General features: G+C 32.1%; 1 protein-coding gene and 1 long non-coding RNA gene across 11 annotated transcripts in view; both read right to left on the minus strand.

Annotated features, from left to right (window-relative positions):
* LOC134690816 (nuclear receptor coactivator 3-like) overlaps window positions 1–19,824 on the minus strand; it is a 167,689-nt gene that overhangs the window by 52,024 nt on the left and 95,841 nt on the right. For 9 of the 10 annotated variants that reach the window (XM_063550904.1, XM_063550903.1, XM_063550901.1 and 6 more), the window contains 2 exons: window positions 8,022–8,191; window positions 2,644–2,738 (listed from right to left, as the gene is read on the minus strand). In XM_063550904.1, the coding sequence (XP_063406974.1) occupies window positions 2,644–2,738; window positions 8,022–8,191 (265 nt within the window). Of the gene's footprint in view, window positions 1–2,643; window positions 2,739–8,021; window positions 8,192–12,445; window positions 12,956–19,824 lie in introns of those variants that run through there. The other variant, XM_063550909.1, reaches the window with a different exon arrangement.
* LOC134690815 (uncharacterized) lies at window positions 13,817–19,736 on the minus strand. The gene is made up of 4 exons (XR_010102029.1): window positions 19,503–19,736; window positions 16,630–16,711; window positions 16,096–16,197; window positions 13,817–14,525 (listed from the first exon to the last, which is right to left on the minus strand). It is a non-coding gene; the product is annotated as an uncharacterized LOC134690815 (long non-coding RNA).

A 19,824-nucleotide genomic window follows, 5' to 3' on the forward strand; every position in this document is an offset into this window, starting at 1 on the left:
ACAGGGCTCATATGTTTAAGAATTTTAAGATAATAAAGTATCACATATTATTCATAATTTCTATGATCAAATTAGTTGGAAGCTTTCGTCCATCTGTTATCACACAAAAGATGTTTGGACCAGTTGACTTAGGGACGACATCAAAAGTTCAATGAAGGATAAAAAACTTAATTCACATAGTTTTTTCACTGACCCTCCTCTTTACTTAATTTGGGAAACATTGATTGACCCATATAGATAAACGTAAAAATCAATGTCAGATAACCACATCTTGCAGCAGTTCAACCCCCACCCTAAAACTATTTGAATTAAGTTTTTCTATCTTACATTGATCTTTTGATGTTGTCCCTTAAGAGTTGGCCATTTGAAATATCTATCTGGTCCATCATGTTTGCTAAAGACAGTCTTTTCAATCAACATTCCCATGAGCCCATACTTGTAGCCAGGGGGTTCACGGATGAACCCCCCTTGAAAACAAAACAAATAAGCACTGTTAAAGTCAACGTTCTGTTCGAATTGTGACTGTTAAAGTCGAGTTTGTGAGTCCAAATAACCCCCCTTGGAAATTCCTTGCTACGGGCCCGGAGCCTGTTACAGAATGACAAAATTATGTAAAGACTAAAGCAAAAACATGTTAAATTATAGATAAAAAATACCAAAAAAATTATAAGAAAAAGCCCAATATTCAACAAAACAAAGGAAAAAGAAAAGGACCTACATTCAACAAAACAAAATAAAAAGAAAAGGCCCAATATTCAACAAAACAAACTAAAAAGAAAAGGCCCAATATTCAACAAAACAACTTAAAAGAAAAGGCCTAATATCCAAATATTTGCCATCTTTTCAGTTTTAAATATCTATTGCTATATTTGGCAGCGTGCCCACTACATTTTATTTGTACATGTATAATTACGGACAAGTGGTAATTCATTGTAAACAAAACAACTGATGTTTGTACTTTCATTTGTTAATTTCTTTATCCGTTTTTTTTTAAATTTTTATTAATTGTATTATTAACTGCTATGGATTATCAATTTATTCCTTTTTTATTCTTTGTTTTTTGTTTAAATTGATCATAAACAAAACAAATGATGTTTGTATTTTCGATTGTTAATTTTTTTATCAAATTTAAAAAAAAATTCATTAATTGTATTATTAACTGCCATGGATTATCCATTGAATTCCTTTTTTATTCTTTCTTTTTTGTTTAAATTTCTCTTGTGGTAAAATATCTTATAGATTTCCAATTTCTGTTCTATCTAAATGTGTCGGTGGTTTAATCACACACCAAGCTGACAGTTGAAAGACCTATTTTGTTATAAAGGGCATTGCCCATTGGTATAAAATTGAATTACGATAACCTTGTATTGCTTTTAAATACGTAAAATGTTTCAATTGTTTATTCAACATAAAAATGATCTTCTGTCAATTCAAACGATTAAACAAAAATTCAATAATTTACCGATTTTTTATGTTTAAACTTCTGAACACGTTAAAATAATTTTGAACACATTAGAATTTAATCAGGAGTAAAAAATGATTGACAGGCAAGTAACGATGTCAAATATGGCTGTCATATGCTTGCCTTATCCTTATTTTTCTTTTGATATTGTCTCTTTTTCTGATGTAATTCCTTTATTCTTAACCAATCACAATCAATCTTCAGAAATGTTTGTGAATTGTCTGATTTTAAAATTCGATAGTTATTAAGGTTTATTGGTAAAAAGAAACTGGAGTGTCCTTGGTCAATTTTAAACTTTAGAGGAGTTACTGACAAATTATATCAAGTATCATTGAAAAGAATTTAAAGCTAAAGTCTCATGCAAGACTCTGCCCAACCAAAAATTGATTGCCGATAGGACATAAATTGGATTTTTACACATGCTATTATTGAACCAAAAATTTCAAGGACAATTTCAGGCATTTAATTTAGAAATTGAAATTCAAAGCCTTTTTGCAGTTTCCAGGTAGTGTGGAAACTCTAATCAAGAGTTTAAAGCTGATTTCCTAATGCTTGCAAAGTAAAACTTTGTTTGGCTTGCTTGCTTTGTTTGTATAATTGTTAATACAAGCTTTGTAAATAAAATTGACATCTTTAAACAATAACTATAGGCATTGTTTAACCTGGATATATTATATTTGAATTTAATTTGGTGTTATCCTATGGATTGTACAATATAAAAACCAAGCAAGCAAGCTAACCAAAGTTTTGTTCTACATGCATTAGGACATTAGCTGTAAATTGAAATTAGTTCATGGTCAACATTCATGAACAAGCAGATGGTAACTGTTTTGGTGCACTTATGACCAATTCTTTACTAAACAATATATTTCATATGTAAAAATTTTCAATTAAGAAGTGATAAGATGTCCAACAGCAAATATTACATGCATGTTCAGGATAACAAATACCATTTATAAGTCTTTGGATTGACTTTGGAGGCATGAATATTTTCTCAGTGCTCGGAGCACAAAAATCATGCTCGAAACCCAAAATCCAGTATTTTGATAGGTTGATTATAATCATAAATCATGCTCGAAAGTTTTATGACCATGAGGCCAGGTATGGTGTGAATCATCTACCTCCTGCACATGAGACCTACAAAGTGGTAAAAATGTCTTCCATATTCTTTCCTACATTACCTCTAACAAAAGTGGTCCCAGAACATCGTTAGCCAATACTGAAGGTTTACTTGATGAGACTTGACTTTGCTGTACAGCTTCTGAGCTCCCAGTCTCTGTAATTACAAAAGAACACATTCTCATTTTAAAATTCTATATTAATCAAATGAACCATTGCTACATGTTATCTATCATTGAGACATTGAAAACATACCCTGAATTCCTTTTTATAAGCGGGGTACCAATTTTCACAGATATTGTGGAATACAGATAAACCATTGAATTTTAAAGAAGAGATTTTTTATAACCTTGTATGCAGAATTTGGCAAAACCAGAGATTTTTTATAACCTTGTATGCAGAATTTGGCAAAACCAAGACAACAAATATCCACCAGAGTGCAATATTCTCTTAATCCATGAAAAATTGGTTTACATGAAAATAAATGAATCCACAGCATTTCATTTCAAAATCAAAATTTCCTTCATGTTAATTTTGTTTTACATAAAATAAGATTGCATGTGTTGTCCCACTGAGAATTACCTTGATATCCTCAAACAGGAAGAGATGTCTGACAGAACAGATAAGTGCTTAAAGGTTAGAACTCGTTAATATTCAGCTGCTAACCATATATGAAGTCAGTTTGATAGTACTAAAGAAATATGTAACAAAAGTACTTTTTGGACATTACAGGGACCAGAGAACACACAGACAGATTAGCTGGGTAATTGCAACATAGACCCACTAAATTTGAGATTGAGGTATCATTTAGAACTGAGGTTACATGAGGGGGGTAGGAGGGGTCCTGATCGAGAAAGGGTCAATCTTGAAATCCCAAGCTTAAAAACACCCGATCCTGAAGTCCCGATAAAGGTCCTATACCCCTCTAAAATGACTGTACATAATTCACAAAATTAACAACAGAAGTTACTGGTATCCTGTTTAGAATTTTCTTTGTATCTGACATCTTCTTGTTGGTTCATTTTTAAGAATTGCTTTTTTATTATCACACATTGCTGAAAGCCATATGATTTCAATGATCTGATTGTTAAAATTGCTTTATTTGTAAAAAAAATAAAGATGTAGGGGAGTCAATAATGGAACAGCAACCCAACATCATGAATAATCAAGAGTAAAGACATTGCATGTTTTAAGTTCTCTAAAAATTGATTCTCCCTGGGAATGACTTGTTAATACAATCATGTTGATGTTACGTGAACTATTCAAGGACAATCAATGCAGGTGTCGTCTGCAGTGGTTATAACTGGGTACAATCAATGCAGGCGTCGTCTGCAGGGGTTATTACTGGGTAGCATCTCCCTCAAAACAACTAAAAAAAATGTCCTCAAACCCCCCTCTGCATTACATCATGCCAACACCCAACAGATTATCAATCAAATAGAATTTCATCAATGCCGATTTTAGAACAATTTTAAAGTCATACACGTAAAATTACCAGCTAAAAAAAATTGACATTTCTGCAATTTTAGGTTCATAAAATATTTAATATCATGTGATTAAATGCATTTATTTAATACTATCTTCAATAAAACCTGTCACATGAAACTCTCAATGTACAGTTTACCGAGGATTGCCGTGAGGGGAAGACGTAATTAGCTATTTTATATATACATGCCATCTAATGTCATTAGATCTGTAGAACGACACACCTTCTTTCAGATATTTGACGAGGACTTTAATGACTGAGATGCGCCGGAATTATATAATTCTAAATGAAAGGTTTCAGCCTAACAGGAATAATTGATTTTTCCATAGATTCCATGTAAACTTTCAACAGATAACGGAAGCTTCCTTGGGAACAGATTATTCTATTTCAAAGCATTTAGCTACAATTTTCTGTAAAATTTAATGCTGACTAAACTTTTTTTTTTATTTTTAAAATTGGCAGTTGATATGAATTGAATTATTTTCCTTGCTTTAGAGAAATCATTATTGTTAAATAAAATTTTGATTTGTTGACTAAGTAATGAATTTCTTATGGATTGGATGTTTGTAGCAAGCATGAGTTGCCAGGCAACAGTTTGTGATTTAGAATATTAAAGAAAATAAAAATTAACGAATTTCTTTATATGATCATACTAACAAGGAACGTTTCTGAATGTTTTTCTGTTGGTGTTTTCTGTTTTTCTGTTGGTGTTTAATGTTTTCCTGTTGGCGTTTCATATTTTTCTGTTGGTGTTTAATGTTTTTCTGTTGGAGTTTTCTGTTTTTCTGTTGGTGTTTAATGTTTTTCTGTTGGTGTTTCATATTTTTCTGTTGGTGTTTTCTGTTTTTCTGTTGGTGTTTTCTGTTTTTCTGTTGGTGTTTTCTGTTTTTCTGTTGGTGTTTTCTGTTTTTCTGTTGGTGTTTAATGTTTTTCTGTTGGCATTTCATATTTTTCTGTTGGTGTTTAATGTTTTTCTGTTGGTGTTTAATGTTTTTCTGTTGGAGTTTTCTGTTTTTCTGTTGGTGTTTTCTGTTTTTCTGTTGGTGTTTAATATTTTTCTGTTGGTGTTTAATGTTTTTCTGTTGGGAGTTTTCTGTTTTTCTGTTGGTGTTTAATGTTTTTCTGTTGGCGTTTCATATTTTTCTGTTGGTGTTTAATGTTTTTCTGTTGGCGTTTAATGTTTTTCTGTTGGTGTTTTCTGTTTTTCTGTTGGCGTTTCATATTTTTCTGTTGGTGTTTAATGTTTTTCTGTTGGTGTTTAATGTTTTTCTGTTGGTGTTTAATGTTTTTCTGTTGGTGTTTCATATTTTTCTGTTGGTGTTTAATGTTTTTCTGTTGGTGTTTTATGTTTTTCTGTTGGTGTTTTCTGTTTTTCTGTTGGTGTTTTCTGTTTTTCTGTTGGTGTTTAATGTTTTTCTGTTGGCATTTCATATTTTTCTGTCGGTGTTTAATGTTTTTCTGTTGGTGTTTAATGTTTTTCTGTTGGCGTTTCATATTTTTCTGTTGGTGTTCAATGTTTTTCTGTTGGTGTTTAATGTTTTTCTGTTGGAGTTTTCTGTTTTTCTGTTGGTGTTTATTGTTTTTCTGTTGGCGTTTCATATTTTTCTGTTGGTGTTTAATGTTTTTCTGTTGGAGTTTTCTGTTTTTCTGTTGGTGTTTAATGTTTTTCTGTTGGCGTTTCTTTAAATGTTTAATGTAATTCTTTAGTTTTCAACATTTTGTCTGTTGTTATTAAATGCTATTTCATTCTCCAAAGTTTTTATTTGTTCGTATCAAACATTTAGCTGTTTTTTCTGAACTTTAATCTAATTTTCAATCTCAGGTTATTTGAGTTTAAGTTATTAGTGATTGGTTGATTTTCTTACTTGACTTACAAAATTGAAATATGGTACAAGAAATTGTGGAAAGATATCCTTACTACTGTAGTAATGATGAGTAATGCACGTCTTCAAGATATTAAATATGTTTGGAAAAAACAATTTCTTTTAGTCAGTCGTTATAAAAAGTTGAATTGATTAATGAAGGAGTAAACAACATTGACCTTCAGAATGGTGACAGTCAAGAGCAATAACTCTAATTTAAATTGTGTCAATTGAAAACAGTCTATGATCTGTGACTGTTGCTTGAGACTCAGGAGTGTGTTTCCCAAAAATACTTATGGTAAGTATACTGAATTGTTCAGGACTTAGGATAAATCTTAAACGTATGTTTTTTTACGAAACTGACTCCTGTTCATCTAATAATATTGATTTGACTATAAAATATATTAAATTTTCTGATATCAAGTTCATCCAACTTCAGTTTCATGTTTAATCTTATGAAACATAATTTTCATATATATCTATATTTCACTAGTATTGATTTCAATAGATATTTGAGCCAGATTGAGAAAATAACAGAGCAAGGCAATGTTGACGGGAATCACAGCATGTCCTTCAAACTAATTCAATATCATATTCTTTATCATTGGAAATTTAAAATTGTTTGGGAAAATCATGAAAGGATCTTATAAGATTTTGAAAAATACAAAATCTGGCATTTTAGTAAACTTTGTAAGCATTATTTGTATTCAGCATTTCTGAAAAAATATTCAAAACAAGAATGTGTCCCAAGTTCACGATGCCCTATCCACACTATTATTTTCTATGTTCAGTGGACTGTGAAATTGGGATAAAATCTCTAATTTAGCACCATCATATTATAGGGAACAATGGGTCAAGTTGATTGAACTTTAACTTCAACAAAAACTACCTCCACCAAAAACTTTAACCTGAAGGGGGACAGACAAATGGAATAATGAACGATTGAACGAACGGACACACAGACCAGAAAAAATAATGCCAAAAATGGGACATAATTAATCTGGCATATTATTCATTTTTTTTTCAACATTTAGAATGCTTGAATTGAATGCACTTTTTTTTTGATTGGCAGGTTTTTTTTTATAAATTGAAAGAAATGAGCTTAGCAATCCAATTTCCATTTCCCTGAATGAATTAGATTTATTACCTGTTTTGTACATGAGCAATACAACAGGTGCTACTTAGACTTCTGGAGCAACTGAGATCTCTCCCAGTTTTTGGTGGGGTCATTTTAGTCTTTAGTTTTCTATGTTGTGTTTTCTGTACTGATGTTTGACGTTTCTTGTTTGGGCATTATCCGTTTATTTTCAATTTTAAAGGTTCTTTGTTATCTTTCATCTCTCTTTTAATTGTATGTGCTTTAATAACCTCTATTTTAAAAGTTTATATAGTCAAGATAATTTCCTATGCAATTTTTTTTGGATGTTCTTATATATGAAGAATTTATTCTTTCCACTGGGGGAGGATTGACATTTCCATCCTACAACATAATTGGTAATTTTTGTTGTTGGGTTGTCGGCTATATTGACCTATACCTTACCCCCTTTTATTCACAGTATTTTCCTTGGTACAGAAACATGTTTATAGATACAGTAATGTGTGAAGCTCACTTCATCAAAGGTGATAACTTGTTGTTGTTGTTGTTCTCATTGTGTTATCTTGTTCATATTGTGTACCTCTTGTTATTCACATGGTGTTTAATCATGTTCACAATGTGTTTTACCATGTTCACATTGTGTTTTACCATGTTCACATTGTGTTTTATCATGTTCACATTGTGTTAATTTTGTTCACTTTGTGTTTTATCATGTTCACATTGTGTTTTACCATGTTCACATTGTGTTTTACCATGTTCACGATGTGCTTTATCATGTTCACATTGTTTTAATTTTGTTCACTTTGTGTTTTATCATGTTCACATTGTGTTTTATCATGTTTACATTGTGTTTTATCAAGTTCACATTGTGTTTTATCATGTTCACATTGTGATAATTTTGTTCACTTTCTTTTAATGTTGTTTATATTTTCAAAGACATTTTGAGTTTGACTCCCCCTCTGGTATCTTTCTTCCCTCTTTTATACTGGTACCTACCCTCTTTGATCTGTTTTATTTGGTTGAGGCTCTCCTGTAGTATTGCACACTTTTCCGGCTTAACCGAGAAGGAGCTCATGTCCGTGATACTTGCCGAGATTAACTCGGCAAGCTCTTCAAAATATGTATTCTCTTTGTCTCGTCTTCGTCTTTCATTGAGGCACTTGTTTCTGCAAAATAAAAATAAAATCTTGATACAATTGGTATTAAATCTTATCTTTCTAAGGCCATAATAAATAATAGGTTTGTTTGCCCAAACGCTACCTACCCAGTTTTAATCAAATAGGCATGAAGACTAATAAACATCTGATACTACAATTTTTTTTTTGAAAAAAAAAAAAAAATGTCTACCTACTTACCCTCTGTCTCAACCTTTGGGTAGGGTTTGGGCAAACCAAAATATTTTTAAGTGTGGCCTAACTCAGTTTTCTTGGTCATATTTATTGCTCTATTTCATTAAGTTATGATACATCCCAGCAATTGATCAATACTGCATTTTGAAGATGTCAGCACATTTCTAATAAATTGGAAATCATTCGATTATAAAATTATTCAAATGGTGTTTTGGTCACATGCAATAATTACATCTTTCTTATTCTGCAGAATCTTTCTTATTCTACAGTAAAAAACCAATTCATGTATAAAAACATCACATTTGAATTCTTGCATTGCAAAAATTGTAAATTAAATCAGTATTCACTTCAAAACCACATAAAAATAGAACTTGTTTTACCCATTAGGCAGATATAAACTACTAGATTGCACCTAACTTTTAAAGATGCTATCTTTTAATTTTATATACAAAAGTACATTCAAGTGATATGGGTTGAACTTTGTTACCCAATAGAAGGCTGTACAATAAAATGCATTCAAATTTTATTAAACTAATTTTCCCAACAATTAGTAAGTGTAAAATTGTGACACAAATATTTTATATTAGAATAGATTACATTTTTTTTAAAGTTTAGGAAGAGTTATCTATCCATTATTTCACGACATGTTTAGACTCTGGCTAAATTTTGTCATGGCACTTGTGAGTTCCCCTGTCAAAACCATTGTTACCATTGCTGACCAATGATTTATACCATGGTCAAATCATGTCCCGTTGGATGTGCTTTAGTTTAAACCATGGTTTTCCACTTTAGTGACCATGGTTTTGTGACCATGGTTTCTGTAAAGATACTTCTAAGGGGGAAACAAACATGACAAACAAGTTTAAGGGGTGGGGATAAAATTTGTATTAATAAGCCAACATCAGAATTATTTAAACTGGAAACTTCTCATTTTAACCTGTGCCTATGTATACAAGTTGGGAATAACCCAAAATTTCGCCATCAACTCTGACACGGTAAAGAATAATTAGAGCCCACATGCACACCCGGTACATGTGAAAGTATTAGTATTCACAGTCATACAAACACTTCTATTGTACAGTGACTACTAAATAAGCACTTCTTTATCAAGTAAACGCGTCCTTGGATTAATATTTACAAAACCATCCCAGGTAAAATTTATTGCTTTTTTCAAACTAGATTTCATTCTGATTAAAATTTGATGACATAATGTTTATATTGCAGTTTAATATAAAATACACGCAATATGCATCAGATAGGAACAGGGATTTTTTTCAGATCATTTGTAGCTTTTTGTTTCTTTCAAATTTTAATGATGTTCCAAATTTAAATTCAAAACTTCATGCATGTAAAATCATGATTTTTTTGTGAATTTTTAATGTCAAAATTACATCAACTAGCAGTTTTTCTTTACAATGAAAATTTTATTTATGCATGAAAAAAACTCTGACTTTCTAATTTCAATAGCACTTTTAATGCTCCGTAGAACCTTTTCAGTCAGTGTACTTTTAAAGCAGTTATGCCATCTGTTCGAATTACAAAATGTTTATATTAATCACGGCACACACAAAAATATTCATATAGTAATTCTAAAGACACTTTGCTTTTTCACAAGAGCTCCACTCTAGAACAGAGGTGTTTTGTTTTTCCATCATATCAAAATGAAGTTAACCAAAGTAGTTGAACCGTCAACAAGGTTGTTTGAAAATTTGACTCTTACGGTCTGTGGATTCATTATTATTTGTGGGATACAACTTTTCATGAATTTCATTGGTACATGTGAACCACAATTCTAAATCTTTAATGAAATACAAGTTTTCTATCTGCTGGTATAGTCTCAGATTTGGGAAAACCATGAAATCAAATATCAACAAAGATCACGCTTTTTTCTCAATCCTAGAAAATTGGTACCCATGAAAGTAAATAATACACACTGTTTAGTATTTTCAGTACAGTAAAACCGCAGCCTAATAATAATAAACAGGCCCGTAGCCAGGAATTTCCAAGGGGAAGGTTTGTTGGACTCACAAACTTGACTTTAATAGTCACAATTTGAACAGAACATTGACTTTAACAGTGCTTATTAGTAAACGAACCCCCTGGCTACGGGTATGATTAAGGACAACTTTAAAGGACTGAGAGACAGAACACCATGAAATCAAATATCCCCAAAAAACACTTTTTTTTCTCAATCCACTAAAAAATTGCAGGTAACTGTGGAAATAAACTAATCCAGGCCACAGTAGTAATATTTCTTAGACAGTCATGACAGTTAAACTTGCATAGAAAGAGAGTGACCCCATAATGACCAAAGAAAACTCAGACCTTGTAAGAGAGCCAAACTTTGGATAAAGGTCTAAAATGCATAGGAATTAACTAAAGTGAAACAAATGAAGGGTGACCCAGTGGTGGATCCTGGGGTAGGGTTCCGGGGGTTGGAACCCCCCTTTTTTTTTGACAATCAATGCATTTGAATGGAGACCTATAGTTGGAACACATCCCCCCCCCCCCCCCCCCCCCCTCTTTAAAATGGCTGGATCCGCCTCTGATGACCAGACTTATTTAGATAGATTTTTGCCTAATAGAGGGTTTGCTTTAAAGCAGGTTTGACTGTAGTTCTTCAGTCATATGTTTTTACAACTTAATATATTACACAGTTACGTTATTTATCTAAACATTGACTTAACAAGACTGACTTTGACAACCATTATGTATACAAATATGTATTTTTCCTTTTTTATGTTCTTTACGGCTTTGATAATTTCTACACTTCAATGAGTATGTAACTATTTTACTTTCTGACAGTTTACCTAACTACCATGATGTTCAGTTGAAAGGTTAATTTTAAAACAAATCAAACATATATTCTTATTTATGTATGTAGTTCCACATGTGCTTGAAAAAAAACTTAAGATTCGGTGAACTGGCAGGGTAAATGACTGGGATTTCAGGGGCCCTGAGTAAACTTAAGCCCTGAGGTTAACTAATTTTGGACTGGTCTCCTAAATGAGAGCTGAAAATGCTAATATAAAGTTTAATTTAATCTTTCTTATTGTGGTTGAAGTTTCAGGCGCCCTAGACTTATACTATGGTGGTGTTAAACCAGGGTTTCACAAGATTCCCCATGATCCTAAACATAAAGACTTTTTCCCAGAGAATCAATGTTAGAAATCTTACAAAAGTTTAATGACCTCCATTACATCACAGCCAATTAACCAGAAAAAAAACGAAGGAAGAAAAATTCTCATTCCACAAGTCTTTCTGTTACGTATTACTGCTACTTTGAATTAATCTTTTTCTTAGTATCTACCAGAACAGAAACAGACTTTTAAGAGTGGTTATAGCTACTATCTGGTTTTCACAGGTTTCGCACTTTTACATATACTGAAACTTTTTGTTTAATCATGTTAAGCAGTGGTGGATCCAGGGGGAGGGTTCCAGGGGTTGGAACCCCCCTTTTTTTTGGATGATCAATGCATTTGAATGGGGACATATAGTTGGAACCCCAATTGTCATGGGTTGGGAACCCCCCTTTTTTAAATGGCTGGATCCGCCACCGTTAAGTGAATTTAATCATTTTTGGTCAGTACTGAATTTCTATGGGTTGATAGAAAGCTGTATTATTATGGTTTTGCCAAAGTCTGCAAATTTAACCTACCATTCAATTTTTTGCTTTAAGTTGAACATCTTAATTCATGATTCGATCACCTATAACCTTACAAAATGTACGAAAAATTGGTCTCTTAAAAATAAACTACAAACATTTTTTTCAAATATAATGTCTCGACTTAAATATTATGATGATTAAGACACTGAACTCTTATATGAATGTCACTTTTTAAATATACTTTTTTTCAAATCATGTGAATTGAAATAATCAATTGAAAGTCTTATTTCAGTACACATGGTATAATGTATGCAGTCAGAACTTTATCATGTTTATTACATGTATGAAAAATTTGCCACTGGTCATCGTCAAATAAACAACAACTATCAACAGTTTGACAGAACGCATTTGTCACTTAATACTGAATAATAAATCGGATATATACTGATATATATAAAACTTACCAACAAATAAAGTATTTACGTTTCTATTTCCATATACAATTACAGTAGTTTTTAATCGAAAGATGATGTTACCAGTAAGCATGGGCGACCCCACGTGAATATAAAAATAAATCCATAATGTTCACATGTTATTCCGTAAAAACATGTTTCACTATCAAAACATGTGAATTGTATTTTTTAATCCATTAAAATTCTAATACAACCATTTGCCTTTTAAACAACAAATAGAAATCCACACATGAAAGAAAAATAAACGGCCATAAACTTTTGTGAAATACACATTCGTTGCACACTTAAATAAATCCAATTGAAAAATTCTAATTGTTATCCCTGTCCCACACTTAACGGTTATAAATCCACACCTCTATTTCCCAACCTTGAAAACACCACACACCAGATTAAAATTCATTTGTTTACTACACGGCTCTTCAATCTGATAAAAACCTGGTCCAAGGACACCAAACGATTACACAAATTTAAAACCATTAACATATCAGCTATTTAAAACTATACAAATGTAATACAATTGTTAAGGACTTTGTATTAGTGTGTCCATTCAAGGACAATTATATGTATAGAAGTAAATTATATAGTGTCATGATGTAGAAAAAAATATTTACCTTTACAGTGAAATCAAAAGTACATGAAATTTTAACATACAGCATTATGTATTGAGAGATAAGATAGTTAGAGAAGAGTGCATCAAGATCAAAAGATTAAAGGGGGGTTCTACAGCATGGAAAACACTTCATGAAAATGACACGAGGGTCTTCATTATAAAAGGGGGATCTACAGCATGGAAAACACTTCATGAAAATGACACGAGGGTCTACATTATAAAGGGGGGTTCTACAGTATGGAAAACACTTCATGAAAATGACACGAGGGTCTTCATTATAAAGGGGGGTTCTACAGTATGGAAAACACTTCATGAAAATGACACAAGGGTCTTCATTATAAAGGGGGGTTCTACAGTATGGAAAACACTTCATGAAAATGACACGAGGGTCTTCATTATAAAGGGGGGATCTACAGCATGAAAAACACTTCATGAAAATGACACGAGGGTCTTCATTATAAAGGGGGGAGTCTACAGTATGGAAAACACTTCATGAAAATGACACGAGGGTCTTCATTATAAAGGGGGGTTCTACAGTATGGAAAACACTTCATGAAAATGACACAAGGGTCTTCATTATAAAGGGGGGTTCTACAGTATGGAAAACACTTCATGAAAATGACACAAGGGTCTTCATCATAAAGGGGGGTTCTACAGTATGGAAAACACTTCATGAAAATGACACGAGGGTCTTCATTATAAAGGGGGGTTCTACAGTATGGAAAACACTTCATGAAAATGACACATTACCCTCATGAAAAAATAGTGTCTGAATTCTGTCTGACAAGTATTCTTAATTTTTCTTATTTTTTTCTGAATAATGTCTGAATAGCTAAAAATGTGTTCATTAATGCAAATGTCTGAATTTTTACTGGATTTCGGACTATTATGGAAAAATTCAGAATTTTCATTCGCACATTCAGACAGGAATCAGAAAACCATTCAGACAAAAATCAGAATAGCATTCAGACAAAAATCAGAATTATGTAAGAATGAATTAAGGCAATATTCAGAATGAATTCAGAAAAATCTGAATTTAATCAGAAAGATTAAGAAATAATCAGACACATTCAAAAATATCCAGATAACATTCAGAAATATCCAGACAACATTCAGATGGATTCAGACAGATTCAGAAATATATTCAGAAAACATTCAGAATGTGGATATCCATACAAAACTTTGTACCTTATACAACAGATATTCCCCTAAAAACCTAAAAAGAAGTTCTTAAAGTTGAATGAAAATCAATGTGTAAGCACATTGATGATGGTCAAATACCCTTAGCCTCTATTCAATGATAAATAAAATCCAAATTTTCAGGAAGTTTGTAAATTAATAGTTTCAATAACATAAAATTCAAACTTTAAATTTTCAATTTAATTTTATTATCTGATATGGATCTGTGATTCCCTGGTCTGTTCTTTTTCTGTCTCTCAAGGTCTCCATCTCTCTTGTGACCTGAGTAAATAAAAAAACAAGCTAATAAAAGAACAGAACTTCAATGTCTCTTGTGTTGCATTTTTCTTGTCTGCCCAGGGACAATAACTAAAATTCCACAAATTCTTGTTTGAAACTGTTACTAAATCACTATGATATTTCTTCCCATTTCCCTAAATCCAACCCTTGACATTGATGATGTGAGCCATTGGTATACATTTTATAAAAATCTGGCATGAATTGCCACATGACATGTATGAGTGCTATTTTTCTGTATTTAATTAACATTAGAAAAACAAAACATTCTTTGAATGGAACTTTGCCATTAACAAATACACAACTTCCTAGTATCAAGAAAATTTTAATTAATTTTTAATTATAAATGGTCATATATCTATGCAATTCTTCAATCCCATATGCAATACATGTATTTTATCAAGTACTTGGGAACCAATTTTTGGGACAAATTCAGTTGACTTTTAAAATCTTTGACCTTGACCTCATAATTAGTTGTTAGGAATCCTTAAGGAATCTATAATCAAATGAATATCATGCTGATTTTTTGTTTATTTATAGTTTAATGTACTAGTTTTAATGAATATGCAATTAAAGAACCTTAGTGATTTCGCTCACATACCCCACATCTCCACATTTTCATTGGAGAAATAAAATAAGTGCAAGAATAAAAAATTATATAAAAAAATTGAATTATAATTTCCTTATATGTCCTTATTACCGTATCTACAAAGTTTCATGAAATTCTGTCGTGTGGTTTCAGAGGAGTTGCAATGACAAACTGTTGCAGTAGTACATTGAAGCAAATAAGTTCAAAGGGGCGTAACTCCTATAGAAAAAATTGAATCACAATTTCTGGTCAATATGCTCAACTACATAGTATTTCTTTATTATTATCCACAGTTTCATGAAATTCTGTTATGTGGTTTCAGAGGAGTTGCAATGACATACTGTTGCAGAAGTATATTAAGCAAATAAGTTCAAAGGGGCGTAACTCCTAGAAAAAAAATTGAATCATAATTTCATGATGTATGTCCTTATTATCTACAAAGTTTCATGAAATTCTGTTGTGTGGTTTCAGAGGAGTTACGATGACAAACTGTTGCAGTAGTACTAGTACATTAAAGAAAATTAGTTCAAAGGGGCATAACTCCTAGAAAAAGAATTTATAATTTCCTGTTGATATGCACAACTGCATTATATGTCCTTATTATCTAAAAAGGTTTTATGAAATTCTGTTGTGTGGTTTGAGAGAAGTTGCGATGACAAGAAACGGGACTGATGAACTGACGGATGGACAGACCGACAGACAGATAGACTGAGACAGGTCAAAAACATTATATCCTCTGCAACTTCGTTAGTTGCTTGCTGTATAATTGATGTAGGAATTCATTATTTCAAATATATGTGTCAGCGTCATAAATTAATTTAAGGTATTGGCTGTATGGTGACCATTAGCTATCATTGTTCTCATCTACATTTGTACTGCATTCATATAGTAGATAGTTGTCTCATTGGAAAACATTCCACACTTACAGCTTATTTTTAGGCTATTAAAACTAAAGCATGTACATACCAGATTCAATTGATTTTGCACCATTTTTCTTTTTAATAGTTCTGTTCAAAAACATGTACATTAAGTCTTAAGTCTCTTTCACTGACATCTGTGGAACCAATTCTAAAAAGTTAAATTAAAATATTAGTATCAATACTGACACCTAAATTTATGAACTCGTATAAAATATTCAACAGTTGTCTTAAAGTGAAATTCAAAAAGAGCCATCAGAAAAGACTTATCAAAATTTGATGGGTTGTGGTTTTTTTTTAAGAAAGATATTGGAAATACAATCAACTAAAAGTTTTATCAGTGTTGATTTAAAACAAAAAGTGTCTTTCGACCCTTTCACTTAGAACAGAACAGCCATTACTGTGATTTTAAATAGATTAATGCATAAGTAACATGTGCAACAACGGCAATATATATAAACCGAAGGTAAGAATATCTAAGTGAAGTACATTGTATTTGCCACTGGATGTAAAGCAAACAAGTAAATATTTGTATATTCTTATAAATTGAAAGGTTGCTGTGTCTCATCTCTGACATTCTTACCTCAAAACAATTGGTACTTTTCCACATTATCATAAACACAATGATGCAGATCATCTTTCATCCAACTTCAAATGGCTCAGTCCTTAAAAAAGAAGAGAATATTGTTTTTTATTGGTACATTGTATAAAAATTGATTTTGTTATAAGTCAATTAAAACCATACTAAATATTATTTTAAACACATGCACATTTAACTGTTCAATTAAATTTAAAAAAAAAAAAAAAAAAGTAATGGTAGGTACATGTAGGTATTGATTTAATAGCCTACTATATTCTATTGTACCTGTACCAAGTCAGGAGCCTGTAATTGAGTGGTTCTTGTGTTTTGCTGTTTGTTATATTTGTTTTTCTTTTAATGTTTTGCATAGTTTGTTAAAATATTGTGACATAACACCACTTTCCTGTTTGGTGCACACAAATTTAGTTCAATTCCTCCACATTCTATATGTGCCTGTCCAAAGTCAGAAGCCTGTAGTTGAGAGTGGTTCAGGTTGTTGTTGTTTTGTGTACTGTCAATTATGTCTTGTTTTCGTTTACTGTTTTGTAATAAATTGGACTTTAAATTTTTTAAATTGAATCGTTTCATATTGTAAATGTTCTTGTCAGGATTGTCAAGACCAATTATTGCTATAATACATGGTATAGGTTTCATAGGCGGATCCCGGGGCCCTAGTTTTTAGTGGCTTTGAACTAGCTTTCCGTAACTTTAAGTACTCTCAGATCTGTACTTAGTATCTTTTTGTTTGGATATACAAGTACCCCAGCCACGTCCACTCTGTTTTTGCTACCGGTAGTTGTATTTTATTTGTATCCATCTGATGAGTTTAGCAACTGTTTAACAGATTTTTATAGTTTATTCTTTTGTGTAGTTACACAACTGTCCCAGGTTTAGGGGGAGGGGAATTCCTGCTATAAATGTGTTTAACCCTACCACATTCTGTATGTATGTGCCTTTCCAGAGTCCGGAGCCTTTAATTCAGTGGTTGTCCTTTGTTGATGCTTAACATATTTGTTTTTCCTTCTTTTTTTTTGTACATAAATTCTTATTTGAGTTGTTTTACATTTGTCAGTTTGGGGCATTTTATAGTCGTCTATTTGGTACGGGTGTTGCTCATTGTTGAAGGCCATACAGTGACCTAAAATTGTTAATGTCTGTGTCATTTGGTCTCTTGTGGAGAGTTGTCTCATTGCATATCATACCACATTTTCTTATTTGTATACAGCTTATGGCTATTCCTGGCTGACCCAAGAATCTGTCTCTCATGAACTATTGGTATCATACAACTATCACTTTTCTATTGTGGTGTCAGATGTTTTGTATTATGACTTCAAAACTTTACGGGAACCACTGTGATGTCCACAAATAGTGATAAGGTGTATATTGGTAATTGTAATAAGTTCTGTAAAGTCAGAAATTATTTCATGCATTTATTGATTAAGATATTGTCATTTCAAAATAAAGTGTGATTCCATAGTGGACTATACATTATGGGCTTTTCTCATTGTTGAAGGCTGTACAGTAACCTATTAATATTATTGTTAATTTCTGTCCATTTTGGTCTCTTTTGAAGAGTTGTTTCATTGGCAATCATACCAGATCTTCTTTTTTTTATACTGTCAGACCTCATAATTATTTCGACTATGTTTACCCTATTCCCGTAGTCCAAATAATTATGACGTCTTGAAAGGCTATTATATTTTTTTTCCTTGACAACAAAAAATATAATAGCCTTTCAAGATGTCATAATTATTTGGACTATGTTTACCCATATAATTTATAATTACATGTTCATTGTTGTTTTTAATTTTGCATAGTATAATCTGACTATAAGGAAACGACCATTTGATATTCTGTCACAGGAGGAGGCACGATTAATTTTGGAATATGTATTTTGTGATTCCTGATTGTTTTATTTTTTAGTTGTTTAAAAAGATAGTTGTAATTATTACATTGGTTGCAATAAATTACATTGATTTCCCAGTTAAATAAAAACCGATAATTTCACATGTGAATTAAATGTGGTTATTTCACTCTCTGACGTCATACAACAATAGGCGTTGTCAGGACGTCGATAACGTCGGATCAAAACAAATTGTGAATGCGTAGTAAAAACATATAGTTCCTTACATTTTCTACATTAATTTCATAAAAAAAACCATTAGCCAATGTAATAAAAAGTATAACTAATCGCCGTATTGGAATATAAAAAATAAGACAACTTGTGACCGAACGCCGCTATGGATTAAACTCGTGCTACGCACTTGTTTAATCCATGCGTCGTTCGGTCACGCGTTGTCTTATTTTTTATATTCAAATACGGCGATTAGTTATACTATAAATATCCTTTATTTTGGTGTGTAAAGTAATTTTTCATTCTGATATCTTTAAAGGCAAGGCTAGTCCAAATAATTACGACGTCTGGCAAGGCTATTTTATCTTTTTTCTGGGACGACATTAGTCCAAATAATAACGGTATAACATCTGGCAAGACTATTTTAATTTTTTTCTGGGACGCAGTCGTAAGAAGGTGTCCCCGAAATTTTTTTAAAAAGCCTTGCCAGATGTGATAATTATTTGGACTAGGACGATGTCATAGGCAGGCATTGGGCCGGGCTAGATGTTATAATTATTTGGATCATGTAATAATTATTTGGATCATCCAAATAATTATAACATCTGGCAAGGCTATTTTATGTTTTTCTGTGACGCCGTCGTAGGAAGGCACCCCCCCCCCCCCCTTCCCCCCCAAAAAAAAAAATAGCCTTGCCAGACGCAGGACATAGGGCAGGACAAGATTATTCAATTTTCAACACAATATTAAATGGCCGTTTCCAAATTAAAAAAATAGCATTGAAATGGACACATATTCATACCCCATGATCGTTATTGGCACTGATTTTTGTATAGCCTGTAACTGTTGTCACTTGCAGTTGTGGATATTTGTCTTGTATGTGCGTTTGGATTTACACTGACAGTTTACAAGTTGTAGTCAATTTCCTGGGCAAGTTGAAAACCATCTTCTGAATGGCAGACGTCATTTTTTCCTTTATATCAAGCTGTTATACATACAAAGGTTCTCGTTGTTATCTTTAAAATATCTGTCCTGCAGCGTTGTCTGCGTCACACGATCTAGATCTAACATGAAAACCAACTCCGGATCATTTTCCGGATTATAGACGATTACGTTCACCGATT

This window comes from Mytilus trossulus, chromosome 11, assembly GCF_036588685.1.
Source record: "Mytilus trossulus isolate FHL-02 chromosome 11, PNRI_Mtr1.1.1.hap1, whole genome shotgun sequence".
Classification (NCBI taxonomy): Eukaryota; Metazoa; Mollusca; class Bivalvia; order Mytilida; family Mytilidae; genus Mytilus; species Mytilus trossulus.